At 41.2% G+C, this 15,057-nt stretch overlaps 1 protein-coding gene across 3 annotated transcripts; it reads right to left on the reverse strand.

Annotated features, from left to right (window-relative positions):
* Positions 1–4,647: 4,647 nt before the first annotated feature.
* LOC149277614 (delta-1-pyrroline-5-carboxylate synthase) lies at positions 4,648–13,024 on the reverse strand. 3 transcript variants are annotated; one of them, XM_089502648.1, is made up of 16 exons: positions 12,833–13,024; positions 12,211–12,360; positions 11,820–11,924; positions 11,278–11,436; positions 10,737–10,827; positions 10,324–10,448; positions 9,470–9,614; positions 9,207–9,280; positions 8,530–8,629; positions 7,753–7,973; positions 7,473–7,610; positions 6,617–6,812; positions 6,017–6,138; positions 5,724–5,910; positions 5,347–5,442; positions 4,648–4,829 (listed from the first exon to the last, which is right to left on the reverse strand). In XM_089502648.1, exons 1-16 carry the CDS (start codon positions 12,983–12,985, stop codon positions 4,648–4,650), a joined length of 2,244 nt encoding a protein of 747 aa, XP_089358774.1. In that variant the 5' UTR covers positions 12,986–13,024. The 3 variants fall into 3 exon arrangements, with proteins under 3 accessions (XP_089358774.1, XP_089358775.1, XP_089358776.1); XM_089502649.1 differs by having other exon boundaries at positions 11,284–11,436; positions 12,833–13,009; XM_089502650.1 differs by lacking the exon at positions 11,820–11,924 and having other exon boundaries at positions 12,833–13,003.
* Positions 13,025–15,057: the final 2,033 nt, after the last annotated feature.

A 15,057-nucleotide genomic window follows, 5' to 3' on the forward strand; every position in this document is an offset into this window, starting at 1 on the left:
GGCTCAGCCCTTGTATGAATCTTTCTCCTATGCTTATCACATGGATTTGACTGCTTCTGCTGCTGCAGAAACTCTTGGAAGAACATCTACCAGTCTCTGTGTCTTGGGACCTAATGAGGATTAATAATATGATTTAGCAAGTAACAAGATCTAGATCCAGAAGTTCCAGTGTTATTCTCATGACTCCAGACACACAAACACACACACACACATTTACACATATTTAATAGGAATGTGTAATTGTGGTTCCACTTGCAAAGACTGGTACTGTCAGAATACACGTGCTGCAGTGTTGAAGCCGGAAGTGATGTTTCAGACCTGTTCCTATGGTAACGTGTAAACAACAGAGTCAGTCGAGAGCTCCACTCACTCCCTCCATTATTACAGTGAGGACACTTACATTCCTAATAGTGATAGCATGTAATGTATAGATCTGTACATAGCGGAACCCTTTGTTTAAGTTGATTCTGTGGATGCAGATATATTTATTTTAGTACTTCTGGTATTTTTAAAATGCCTAAAGGACAATTGTGTAATCCTTCTACTGAAAAGGATGGGAATTGGGTAAGAAAAAAAATCTACTTTCTGTATTTTTGTTAACTTTGCATGTTTTCTGCTTAACTGATCCATGTGTTAGAACTATAGTGATTGATTGAATCTAACTTGCCTATGAGTATGCAGCATCACCAACGTTAAAGGGTTAAATATAATAGCCAAAGAGAAGGTCACCTTTGTGACTTTATTAGGAATTTATATGTGACCTATTGTTAGCTGTTTATTATCTTTTCTATAGCGCCAACAATTTACGCAGCTCTTCTTACAGTCAATGGGTCTGAAAAAACTAGAATGGACAAAGACAAACCGACGCATTAGCCCACAAGCTTACAATCTAGAGCTTATGTAAGGCGTTTGGAAGAAAAATTCATTTTAGTTCTAGTTTAATTTATAATACGTTCTTGTTGATGTTATACACACCGTGATACACTCATACCCAGCAAGCATCATGAGCTCCTAGAATACATGGACATCCAGCAAAAATAGAGGGACTGTTTCTCCTACAGAGGGACGCTTGGGAAATATGCTGTTGGAGTAAAAGGGGCAAATAACACATGGGTATGAGACGATCAGTCTGATGTAAAATGGGAGTCTTTAAAGAAAAGGCTGTCATCTTGATGTTGGAAAGGTCCATAGAAGCCATAAAACTAACACAGGTCTGACTACATGCAGTTAGATCTGTGCTCTTTTATATGTATTGGCTTATAGAGTGAATTTAATGTTTCTGTGAAATGTTTTAGTTCCCACATATCGGCGTGGATACAAAGCTGCCCGTATCAAGCACGCAGGCCATGCTGAACCAAACAAAAACGGGCATCGGGAACGATTTCAAGCTGCCCCAGATCTACAAAACCCAGCGCAAGGTAAAGCAGAAGTATCCCATTGTCTACCTTGTCTCCGTAATCTTAATTTATCCTTTTGTTTCGTTCTCTCCTTTTAGTATCATAACCATGCTGTTACTCCATAGATTATTTCCTTTCACATCTCTATTACGGTACCCTCTGCGCTATCGCACATGCTTTCCTTTCTCATCCGCTGAAATCACTGGCCTGCTCATTAGCCATGTTAATTAGCTTTATACTAATATTGCACATTAAGTTAGTGGCACCTCAGAATATAAAGCCCACAAAAAGAAATTCAAGACCTCATCAAAGGAGGAACTGTTGAAGAGTTAAACGGTGAACCGTGTTGTAGTAACCTCTGATTGCGGTGCAATGGATCGGTTTTTGCTTATCTTACTAGCATTCATGCGAATGCATCATACATGGTTGTACTGAATACCTGCACTACTTATTTTAGATCACGCAAGATTTAATCTGCAGTACAGTTTACTGCAAAACATGGCCACCACTTATACTCACATTTATGGGGCATGGCAACTTGGTATACTACTAGAGGCAGCATGTTTCAGTATGTATGGCTGAGAGTTGTTGGCCATTTCCCGTGCCATCCTGACATATTCAGATGGCTTAATTTATGGGCGACACTTATAATAAATACTCTCACATCCCAGAGGTTAGACATGAAGACTATTTAATCTGCAGAACTTGTTTTTTTTTCTCTTTTCTAGAATGGTGTACACAGCGGCTTTCCCTTCTCATTACACGACAACAAGTACTCATTGCACAGCGTGGAGTATTTTGATGCTGTAAGTACTCATCTTGGGGGGATGTCTTCGTGGATAGGTGAAAACATTAGATAACACGGATGGCTTAACAGGGAGGATCAACATTTATTGAATGCTCTTATGTGAAATTTTAGGGACTCGGACGTAGAAAAAGTGGAAAGTCACAACATTCCTCCCAAAACTTCAACCTCTTCTGCCACGAGACATTACCAAATGCCCCAAGCACGCTGGATGGTGCGTCGCTGTATCAGGATACATACAAAGGACGTCAGGACACAGAACGACCTTTCTGCAGGAGATTCCCCAAAAACCATAGAGAGAGGTCTGCTCATATGAAGCCGGTTCCCGAGAACCGCTTCATGTGGTTTGGAGATTATCGCAGTCTACTGATCTAACGCCGCTGTAGCTGGATCCCTACTGATTATACCGTGTACCTGATACCACGTCAAATGAATGGACCGGAGCGTGTAGTTTAAAAAATGATACACTTTATAATATACATTAAACATGATCACTCTCCCCGGAGAGCCGCTGACTACATCTGACCTGTAACAACACTATTTTCAAAGCGTCGCTTGCTTCTGCTCCCAAACAATCTGTTTCACCACCATATGCCGATGTAAACAGAAATAATGTGTACGGTAATCGGTGCTTCAGGGAGATTTCATAGTAAAATGTATAAGAAGCTCTAGCGACGTGTTCGTACAAAGACCAAATAAGAAATAGCTTAAGATGTAGTGTTTTCACCACCATTGCAAAGTTTAACCCTCACCCGTTCCTAAAACGAAAGCATCCGTATCGCTGTGAAACGCGGTGAATGCGCTGCTGCTTTCTATGCTCTTGTGCCAAGATCTTTTAGATGTATGAATATTAATTTTGTCACTTCTGTCGCTTGCTTTGTAATTCAGTGTAATAGGAAAGTACTGGTACACGGAACGCTTTCTTATAAGAAACACTAATGCCTTTTTGTTTAATTATAACCAGCAATGAAGCAAAATACCTTTCGTTCTTATCTTTTATTTATATAGCGCCAATAATTTACGCAGCGATTCATACAATACATAATATTCAAGGGGTCTGACAAAACTAGGACTGACAGACTGAGACAAACCGATACATTATGTTGCGATAGCTTGGCTCGCAAGCTTACAATCTTGAGGGAATGGGGTGACAAACATAAGGAACAGAGGTCGAGAGGTAGTGTGGTGTTTGTATCAGTGACAGTTAAGACGGTGCGGCTTCTCTGAAGAAGTGAGTTTTGAGATGTTTCTTGAACGTTAGGAGGGAGGGTGAAATCTGAAGGTTTGGCGGAAGTAGATTCCAGAGATATGAAATCTATGTAGGAGCAGAATTATAGATGACCTTATTATGCTCGTACTAGGATTTTAAACAGCAGAGTATAGTTTTACTATGATGGTAAAAAACATTGAACGGGAACGCAGACATTGCTTCACCGACAGCAGAAAAAAATGGAAACATGGCAGCTGCAACTACTTATAGGGAAAGTCATGTATGCATACAAATTGCTAATATTAGGAAACATTACATTATCCAAATACTAGAACTTGACACAAAAAAATGAAAATATTGCTAACGTGTAAATCAGTGTTTGTTACCCACATAGGGTTTGTACTGTTGCTGAAACACAAACAAGCTTTAATGATTCCTTTTTTTATTTTTTTAAGCAAAATGTATCACCGTAAATGTCCTTTACAAACTTACTGAACGGGAATACACATTCAATAACTTTGTGGCATTACCTGTTTTAAAGGGGAGCCTCCACTGCACAAATTGAGGTATTCATAAAGTACCAAAAATACATTTTAAGTGTAAATGCTGAAATGGTATTTCCAGATGTTCTGATGGGAGAATACATGTAGTACAGTAAAACAATGGCCTTAACATGGCCTTAACATGGAAGGCTTTGTAATTCTCACCAGTATGGAGAATGTGTTCACCAAAAAATATTTGTAAAGTTTTTACAAGCGCTGAACACCTCTGATTTTATTGTAAAAATGACTGCACCTGAAGAAATAACAGCCAGATCTTAACAGAACAAAAAAGTCCTGCCAATTAAGTTTCTTTTTTTCCCTACAGCAATGTTTGCCCAATATCAAAAGACAGTCCTTACTTTATATTAAACATTAAGTGCCAATTTATTAAAAAAAAATACATATTCAGGTTCCACAGAAATAATTACTCCATGAATCATTAAGTAAAAATTCCCTGGGTACGACTGCACATTTAGTGAGTTCCTCTACAAAAAGTGTCCAGATTCATATTACTAATATCATGATTCTAAGACGTACAGTAACCTTATTTTTTTTTTTCTCCCTCCCTTTAATTCCGGAAAGAAATCAGCAGATGTCTGCCCACATTCCAGAAATATAATCTGCCAATTCCTGCCACTCGCGTTCTACAAGAGGTACATTTTTAGATTGATCACTATAATTCGGCCAATTGTTTTAGCTGATGTGTCTCTGGGGAACGGGGATATTTTCGTGGAGATATTTCATACTTCCTTGTTCAGAGAAGTCAGAGACCACGTGGTTTTCACCTCGCAATAACCACTTTGTGGTAAGTAATCCCTCTAGGCCCACAGGACCTCGGGCATGGATCCTGGAGGTGCTGATTCCAACCTCGGCTCCTGTAAGAGTAAGGCAAGCGGCTTATTACAATATGGACTTCCCGTGAGGGATAAGAACACGCATCTCTTCTCAAGATATAAGAATGGCCTTTTTTTCTTACACGGTCAAACATGAACATGCAGTTCTCTCGAAGCAATACTTTGGCAATTCTGTAAACATTCTATATTTTACCATCATTCAATAGGATAGTCACATCTATTAGGGATCAGGATTTGTTTGTTCAAAAACCTAGAGTATTTAAATATATTATATATACACAAGCACATTATATATGGAGAAAGAGGGTGTGGGCTTCCAAACCCTCCAGCGGGAAGCGACATGGAGGATCCCAGCCTTTAGGATGATAAAGACCACGTGTGTAAGTCTAGAACCCCAAAGCAGTACACTGGAGCCGGCAAACTCAACAAAAACTCATGCTAGAAAAATTAAAGCTCTGAACTAAACAAAAACAAGTAATACATTGAAAAGATACAGCTCTGAGGCCCTATATTACACTTTCTACAGAAATATGTTTACCAAGTCCAAAACGGTATCCGTCGGAGAAGCGGGTGCTGGAGTTCCAGAAGACGCAGGCGCTGTCAACATGCTGAAGAAAATATTCTGCTGTTTTTTCTAGAGAATGAAAAACATACAAACAATGAATTCCACTAAACGAGAATAGAATCACATTTAATACACAATAGTAATCCAAGGGCATTAAGCCAGAATTTTCTGCCAAAGATCTCCAAAGCCCACTTCAAGCTTTATAAAATATTGACCATGAAACTCTGTTCATCTGAATCACACTATGAGCCTGTGTATCACATGAAGAAAAAAAAAAAGCCAACAAGCATTTATAATAATAAAAAATGTACATCCTAAAAAAGAATGGCTTTGACGGAGGGAAGTCTCACCATTCTCTGTGATGATTGCTTCTGTATGAGAGCTTCCATACTTGTGAATATGTTCTATGGCATCTTGGACACTGTCCACCACTTCAATGCAACACTCCAGGTCTCCATATTCTGTGCGCAAGGACTTCACCTCTGATGGGCTAAAGGTCAAATAGGAGGCAAACTTGGGACCCGCGTGGATTTTCACCTAAGCACAAATGCACTTATCACTTATCTATACAAGGTGTTGATTAAACAGATGTAGACTCAGCAATTTCCTTTTACTACATTAAACAACGAAACACTGCGGGCACCTGCTCAACTCTTAGCATATCGATGATCTGATCAAACAAAGGTGTCCTCAACACATCTCTATGGATCAGCAAAGTTTCCAATGCGTTGCAAGCTGCTGGGTATTCACACTTCGAATCTCGTACTACATTATATCCAAAGAAAAAGAAATGACATCAGTTAAGGGGTGTATACATTGCTCATGTTGCTCTTTAGACACACAATTTACATTTGTCACATCATGTAACGGGAAATACCAGAGTTAAGATAAATCTGAATCATGAACCAGCATAGTGAATGCTTAATGGAAATCTTTTAAATTAATGTGGTGGGTAAAGCATTATTGTAAAACTAGAATTGAAATAGTTGCACACATTAGAACTCCTTTAGTTATAACCAGTTTCCTACAGTCGGGAGATAAGAGGCCCAAAGTTACACATACATGTGAAAACCTGTCACTGAACAGCCTTGTAGGTAAGATTCATATAATCTGACATGTTAAGAATTCTATCGCAAAATGTTCTAAAATAAAGTCAGTCTGGTAAACATCTGATGGGCTCAGGGATATCAGAATGTGCTCAGGTTCAAACAAAGCTATAGTTATCCACCTAATCATATCTTACCAATCCTTGTAACCTTCTCCACGCTGGCTTCACTGTCCACATACACGTGGCATATCCCTTCACTGTGTCCCATCACCGGAATGCCTTTGGCTGCTTTCTGGATGTCCCTGACCAGCTGTGATGAGCCTCGTGGAATGATAAGGTCAATTAGCTTATTAAGACGGCACAAATCCTCAACTTCTTCTCTCGTGTTTACCTGTAACGATATATTTTACAACAAATCACTTTGAAGCCATTTGGACCTTTGTAAACTTTGCTGTGCTTTACAGAGTTTGATCCAGGCCAAGAGCAAGCAATCACAGAGCTGTGTCTTCAGTGGCTCTCATTGGGGTTTTGACTTGGCCACAATCACGATCTTTCCTCTTCCTTAATTTTAAACTTCACTCTGAAGAGCGTTTTAACTAAACAAGAGAACTCTATGGCTCAGAAAGCTCAGACGACGCCACATAGTACATTGACCCAGCATTTCAGGTGTGCATTCTGGGACAGGTGTTTCGGTAGCTACCCTGGAATATGGGACAGTGCCGAAAACCAAGACTGTTAGAAAACATGCAAATAAAAGTCCGAACAGGTATTTTTCAAAAAAAAAAAACAAAACTACACTCTGCAATATTTAAACACGCAGCGACACTGCTAAGCAAGCACCAGCTGTGGCTAAGCCAGGAAGTTATGTTGTATCAGCTGTAGAGCTAAAGCAAGTTCCTACTTCTATCTTGTATGGGCAGATGGATCAAATGAAACTTCACAATCCCAGCATGCAAATCATTTCCTACGTAATAACCCAATCCAGGTTTCAGACCTTGACAACAATCTGTTTAGGGTGCAGGTGAACATGCTAATGACTAGGAGTACCCACAAGCTGCACTGCATCCTTAACGCCATGAAGGGCCAGGGCTTCCTGAGTCAGGCGGTACAGGGTCTGGTTACTATTAGCAGCCTCTTTTCCTCCTTTCAGCAGCAGGCCGTTCCCACTTGCAATAGCCAGAGCTGAAACCTGCCGCGGAACACAAAACAGGAAAGGACAACTCATTGTCAACTTACACAACTTGGGAAAATATGGAGACCCCCCCCCCCCAATCAATTTTTAATATATCTAAGGCTACAAGCAAAGCTAGGCTACATTAACACTCCCTTACCTGCGGTAGGCAATCTGGTCGAGACTCGAAAATAACCAGCAGGACCCCGATTGGGACGGTCACCTGCTCCAGCTCCAAATCTTTGGCAACTCTCGTTCTACGGATGACACGTCCTACGCTGTCCTGGGAAGAGGCAGCGATCTGCCGTAGCCCGATGGCCAGGCTGTTCAACTTTGCCGTTGACAGGCTTAAACGTTTCAACAGCGGAGAAGCCAACCTTCCTAAAATGAGTTTTAAAGTCAAAATTAAGCTTCTTCACCAGAAATATAGGATTCTATGTTTTTAAATGAGAATTCCTATCACACATATATATTGTTCTGTAGTTGCATCGCAAAGAAACCTCATGAATAGTAACTTCATCATTTATTTCTATATTTCACGAATATACCCACCTACCCATCATGCTCTGTGAAGCCAATTCTCACGACCTGGAAACTTCAGAACATGCGCAGCAGGACACGGTGTGCAACGTAATCATGTAAATATTTACGCGGTAAACAATGTCAAAGCCAGATATTGTCACAAAAGTAGCAAGATGAGCCTTCAAAAGAGACAATATTTCAAATGTGGCACTTCTGAGATCGGCTCAGTCTAGTGCTGCCTTAGTGTCCAAAGTCTGGCTAGGAAAGGCAACACTCAATAGTTGCGAACACTGGACTTAACGCAAGGAAGTATTCCTGCTATCTGCATCAAGCACACAGTAGGAACACTACAACAAAAGGTGGGAGATGCCTTTTAAGTGTTTATTGTTTATTTTAAATAGAGCACTTTGCGTACCCTTTTCCTCTGCTTCTTCCATATCCTTCTTGTTAGCAGAAAGAATCTCATCTCTATGATCCGTCAGCAAATCAGCAAGGTGGAATATGATCTCGGCTCTCTGTATTTAGGGAGATTATATGTTTTATGTCACCATTCATTCTATTTTTTTTTTTATTATGAGCTATAACAGCAGTTCAAGCTTTCTGTCATGTACACTAGACATTTGTAGCGCACATCTAATGAAACACCTACTATCGGAAATTACGTTGCATCCTGGGTTCAGCTCAAGTAAAAATGTGTATAGAGATGCTTAAGTGCTGGTAAATTCTGGAAAATGTGAACCGTAATGTTGCTTAAATATGTACTTTAATTACCATATTTTAACAGCTGAAAGAAAAAGCAATAAATTGTTTGCATTAAAATGTCATACCGCATTGGAAACAAAAAGGGGCCAAGCTCAACCAGGGTCACGCTGTTTACAATTTTTAAAAATACGTGCAGATCCCTATACGGGCAAACAACGTACGCCTCACCGATACCTTTTATCCAGCTGAGCAGAACTTCACTCATTAGGTGCGCTTAAGATTGATGTGTACAAGAGAGTGATTGGGGACAAGATCCTGGGTGTTGATCCCACTAGTAAAAATGCATAATATAGTTTGTCTTCAGCAATTACAATATCTTTTTTTATTTACCTGCTCCGGCTGCAATGCCGCAAGGTTCCTGCCACCAGATCGGGCCATTTCAGCCTGTTGTTCCACAGTGGGACCTAAACAACATGACAGAAAATCAAATTCCAACAATAGCAAACATTGTTAGACTTAGAAAGAGAGAGAGAGATTCAGAGACAACTTGGATAAAAACAATAATGTACGTATGGCATTATAAAAAGTATTTTACAGCATATTAAATTTGAATGTAACTGGAGGAAAAAAAAACTCCAATCCCAAGATCTTACCGGCAGGTTTCACTTCGGAGAATAACGTGCCTACTTTCTTCCCCTCCACAATGTCTGTAATCACATGTCCCGATATCTTGGGGTGAGTCCCGTTCGCAATGACGACAGACGTTCCGCCTTGAAGAGCCCACAGAGCAGCTTTCACCTGCGCAGTTGGAGAAAGAACTTATCAAAACAGAAATAGTTAACCTAAATCTAATCTAGGTTAACTATTTTGTTGTAACCATGTGGACCTACACATGTTGATTTTTCCAAATGAAAAAAAGTAAGATGTGTAGGACCAATAAATATCAAACAGCAGGGGTATAACCCCCCCAAAAAATAAAAAAATAAGAACTGTAAACATCTTACAAGATCAGGTGCCTTTTCTACACATGTACAAAGCACAGAAACCAACTGATTAGAGCCCTTTGACCCATCCAGTTTACCAATTAGTTTCCTTACTCAAACCTTACTTGGTTCTGGTCCATGTCAATTATGTTATTTTATCAGTAAAATAGTTTTAGATATGCTTGACGTAAATAAAACATCTTTATGGAAGCAGAGATGAGTTGCAGGAGGTAAAAATACTAGCATTAGCTAGTAAGCTCTCCGCTGCTTACTCCATCCCAGCATAGGTGGTCCTGCGGTACTGGACTGGAGATTTTGAGGTTGTCCTGGCACTAAGTCCAGGTGCCGGCGGCGGCACGAAATGCGCGGCTGCACACGATATATTTTTATGCTCATGAAGCACGTGGCCAGACATATCCAGCCGCAACCAGCAATTCCCAATCTGCTGCTGACCAATTATATAACTTAACAGGGAAGAAAACGTGGCAGATCAGAAAAGGATCGATACTTTTTGATGAACAAACCTTTGCCTCCATGCCTCCCATTCCAACTCTGGATTTAGTCCCAAACGTTACAGATTGTTGATCCCCAGGATAGAAAATGTCTATAAGTTTGGCGTCATCTGACCCAGGGGGACTGTCAAAAAGACCTAGGGGCACAAAACATACCTTATAAAACAGCACAAAAAATAAAGGTAATTGGCTTTTGAGGTATGTGCTGAATAAGTGTCAGACTAGAGTATTTGGATGGAAATATCGGTTACTTGGAGATCTTCATTGCAAATCATTTACATAAAAAATATAAATCTGTTTTAGTTAAGGGTAAAATACGATTAGAATCTTTGTTTTTCAATATTCCATCTAAAATGGAATACACAGAAAGCTCTATAAAAAACAGCATCAAGTGGCTTTTTAAAACGCAGCTAGCAATGTCAAACCTTCCACATCAGACAATACTATTATTAGGTCTGCTTTCATCTCGACGGCCAACCGAGCAGCCAGGCTGTCATTGTCCTTGATACTAATAACCTATGGAAAAAAGAAAGGAGACAGGGGTCAGCTACAAGCCCCACATTACGCTACCGACAGAGGAAAATACTCATATAAATAGTAAACGCGCAAAAGATGTTGAAAGGAAAGGATCGCGGCCTGCTAAGCTCAACTTGATGAGATAGAAGCAGCAGAAATATGGCGACAGAAGGAACACTCCTATGGAAGACCTTAAAGTCGAACGACCAATAGCGAAAGTGTTTTTGCAAAAGAGATAAAATAGAACAATTAATGCAACCCCACAAACTCTGCTCTCCTTACCATCAAACCAGTCATGCACTATTTCAGCATCAATAAGTGAAGCCATGCAAAAGCTAAGCGATGACCACCAGACAGATACATCACGTTCTTCTCAGCAGCAGCAGTACAGACACAGACACGCACTACTACACGGCATGCGGTCAAATCCCACGGGAATACTTCACCCACATTTACCCCCTGCAGATCGCTGTTCGGCTCAGGAGGTGGAACAACGGCATCATTGGTGTTAATGATGGGAACGATGTTCATGCGCAAGAGCTCATGCAAGGTGCCGTTTAAGTTTCTTCTCTTCTGCTCATCATGGAAATCCAGGTTTGTTACTAAGATCTGAAACAGAATGACAAGTGAAGCTCAGCGTTATAAACTGCATTCTGCTAGCGATGGGTTCCAGAATTACTTAACGGCTCAGTTCCTGTACGGGTTGTCCAGGAAGGGCACGCCACCATCTATAACTTGGCCGGCGAGGTCCATTAAGGTGAACTCAGACGGACAGGATGGCAAAAGAAACATGAAATACCCTGCATAGCAGATAAATCCGTCTGCAGCATCTGAAGTACAATAAACCCAGCCCTTAGTTTCAGGCTGCATTCCAGAAAGGGTAAGGTCTGCAAGCACAGTCCTTACATGAACTTTTTGAACTCAATGACCGCATGGAATTTCTAGGCCTTTTTATCAGTGTATGTGTGGCGTTCTATTCTAACAGGTCTTACCTGGGCAGCACAGATACTGTACTGTGTAAACATGGCTTCGTACAGAGCCATAAGTCCACTCTGGCCAGCAGCCGCACAGGCTCGTGCCTCCAAAACTGGAACTTGCTGAAAATAAAAAGTGGAACAAAAGTATTGGTATACAGGTGGCTGAGCTGCCATAAATTGTGAACTTAAAGCCCATGCAAACTACCTGTTGACCGCAGCCGGTCTTTAGACACAATGGTACATACCATATCTTTCAGCTGGTACATACCATATCTTTCAGCTGGCACATACCATATCTTTCAGCTGGCACATACCATATCTTTCAGCTGGCACATACCATATCTTTCAGCTGGCACATACCATATCTTTCAGCTGGCACATACCATATCTTTCAGCTGGCACATACCATATCTTTCAGCTGGTTCTGGCCAGAATGTAAAGCTTGCCTCACACTCTGAGATAAAAGAATTTCATGTCTGAGACGCTGTTTTCCAAAAGCCACAGCTCCGCTGGTGACAATCATCATCTCGCGGCCCTGGTTCTGTAGCACTGAAACCTTGGGGGCAAAATTAAACTTTTAAAAAAAAAGGCGGTTCCTTGTGCCGTGCTAAGTTGTTTTTTTTATAACTAAATTCAGTATTAGAAATATCATTTCTGATAACAGTTAATGCTGAAAACCTTCCTAGAAATATTTAGTTGGGTAAAAATGTAATCATTATGGATAAGAAATGAAATGGGTTATTAAAACTTTGATTTTACACGATTAAGGGAAAGTTAAAAAAAAAACAACAAAAAAAAAAACCGGCAGATCGGCTGTTATTGGCTTAACGTCCAGGAAACTGTAACGAACAACAAGATGTGTAAGCAGAATGGCGACTTTAATGCTAACACTACCACAAAATACTAAACTGTAAAAAGCAGAATTTTAAAAGTGACAAATCCTTTACGTTTAAATCGAATTTATCTTAATATTCTCCTTAGTTTCACCGACTAATTATAATACAGACTGTTACATTAGCTTTACTCACCTGCTCTACAATAGATGCCAACCGTCCGAGGGCCAGTCCACACTCATCTCCACGAGTGACCACGGCACTCCCAAGCTTCACAACGATGCGCTTGGCATGCTTCAGTTCGCTGCGGTGAGCAAACGGCTTTCCATGCGAGCGAATTAGGGGCATCGTAATGAAAGGGATGTTGCTCCAGTGCCGGGTGGGGGCAGAAGAAGGGGCATCTAGGATTTCCAGAAGAGGATACAAATATATTGCCATCACCGTGATGTAACAGATGCGGAAGCCTCGACACAGCGCTGCCGCAAACTATAAGCTCTTTAATTACATATGATCAGCTCTAGCCCACATATTATTAAATCTCCTCTGCGGTAACTAGCTGGGGGGGGGGCATTAAAGTGCATATGGAGGGATTTTAGCAGAATCCACCCCCTCCCCCCATGCATCTGCAAAAGGGACCACACAAAATGATAATGGACCCTACAGCTGTATGTATTAAAGCGCATATGACAGCTGGAGTGTCCTTCAGCACAGATTCCAAGCACGACAATCCCTGTGCAAGTATTAACTCACACCAGGGAGTCTTGGGAATAATCACGGGCAACTGCAACAATATAAATATAAACAAAAAAATAAAAAGGTATGTCCACACTTACACTTCATACGAGGAGGGAGTGCTGTGGTTCTTACACATGACAGAAGACCTCTCCCGATACGGGGGCTCAGAGCAGCTCGACGCAACATTTTGCTGGACGGATGAAAAATAATTACAAGGTATAAGGAATCCAGATGGCTTTATAATCATACCGCGTGCCCTAAACCTTATCGTACTGCAAGTAAAGCTGTAACAAACACATTAACCCTCATACCAACTAACAATAAACTTTCTGCAAACAGGCAACTCGGACCTGTCTCGTCTGCAGTAATAAGGAGATTTTAATTAAGGTACTAAAGATTAGAAAACACGATTACTGCGATACTTTCCACGAATACCTGGAGACACGCAATAAACACGAACAATTCTGCTCTGGATTATCATAACGCAGCCGCTCAGCACTTCCCATCCCAAAGCCTCCGCTCCGACTGCCTGCCGGACAGCCATGAATACAAACTGTGGAGCCAGCCATATGAATGAGACGCGCGCAGGCTGATGAAACCTCCAACTAACTTGCAGCAGACCACGAGAAGCCACACGCCGACAACACAGAGACACAGAGACACACAGACAAGCAACACTATCAACGGAAACACAATGCTGTTTGCTTACTTTGAATATCTAGGGAAAGAATGAAATTGTTTCTGCTTGTAACTTATATAGACATTAAATAAGTTACTAGGAACTTTAAACGTTAACTCTTGCAGGCTTGTCCGGGGGGGGTAACTATACACAATATTGCTCAAAAGGAAAGCAATTTTTGTCCATTAAAATAACATGAAATGGATCAGAAATGTAATTTCAGGTCAATGTAAATTACTATTGTAGCTGGAAAAAGGCTGATTTTCAATGGAATATCTTCTTTGGCTTACAGAGGCCCTTCATAACTCCCATCACTCTTTTATCACTCCTGTGTTCCAAGTACACACAGTGCTCACTAATACAAGTTTAAAATGTTAATTGTTCGTTAAAAAAAAACAAAACAAAAAAAAAAACTTTTAGCAATTATGCTTCAAGTAGAAATTTCATAATTTTCCATGCAAATAGCTAAGGATGGCGGTGCACAGTCAGGATTCTGTCAGAGCTACTTCACATGACGGAGTAAACATTAACGTTTACGGTACAAAACACTTAGTTTACAAATGATAAGTGGAAGGGTTAATCTCAGCATGTGAGATGTTACAGATCCCGCCGTTACCCCAACCACCCCCTCTCCCATTATCCCCCCATCCCCGTTACCCCAACCACTCACTACCCCTCTCCCCCGTTACCCCAACCACTCACTACCCCTCTCCCCCGTTACTCCAACCACTCACTACCCTTCTCCCCCGTTACCCCAACCACTCACTACCCCTCTCCCCCGTTACCCCAACCACTCACTACCCCTCTCCCCCGTTACCCCAACCACTCACTACCCCTCTCCCCCGTTACCCCAACCACTCACTACCCCTCTCCCCCGTTACCCCAACCACTCACTACCCTTCTCCCCCGTTACCCCAACCACTCACTACCCTTCTCCCCCGTTACCCCAACCACTCACTACCCCTCTCCCCCGTTACCCCAAACACTCACTAACCCTCTCCCCCGT

This window comes from Sceloporus occidentalis, unplaced genomic scaffold (assembly GCF_023333645.1).
Source record: "Sceloporus occidentalis isolate IW3139 unplaced genomic scaffold, rSceOcc1.0.p SCAF_208, whole genome shotgun sequence".
NCBI lineage: Eukaryota > Metazoa > Chordata > Lepidosauria > Squamata > Phrynosomatidae > Sceloporus > Sceloporus occidentalis.

Bases quoted from the DNA above. Each gene is read 5' to 3' on its own strand.
- LOC149277614 (XM_089502648.1), bottom strand. From the start codon at position 12,985: ATGCCCCTAATTCGCTCGCATGGAAAGCCGTTTGCTCACCGCAGCGAA. The intron at 12,361-12,832 runs GTGAGTAAAGCT...TTTGCCCCCAAG, and splicing joins TGGCATCTATTGTAGAGCAG to GTTTCAGTGCTACAGAACCA. The intron at 4,830-5,346 runs GTAAACATATTT...TTACTCTTACAG, and splicing joins CGGATACCGTTTTGGACTTG to GAGCCGAGGTTGGAATCAGC.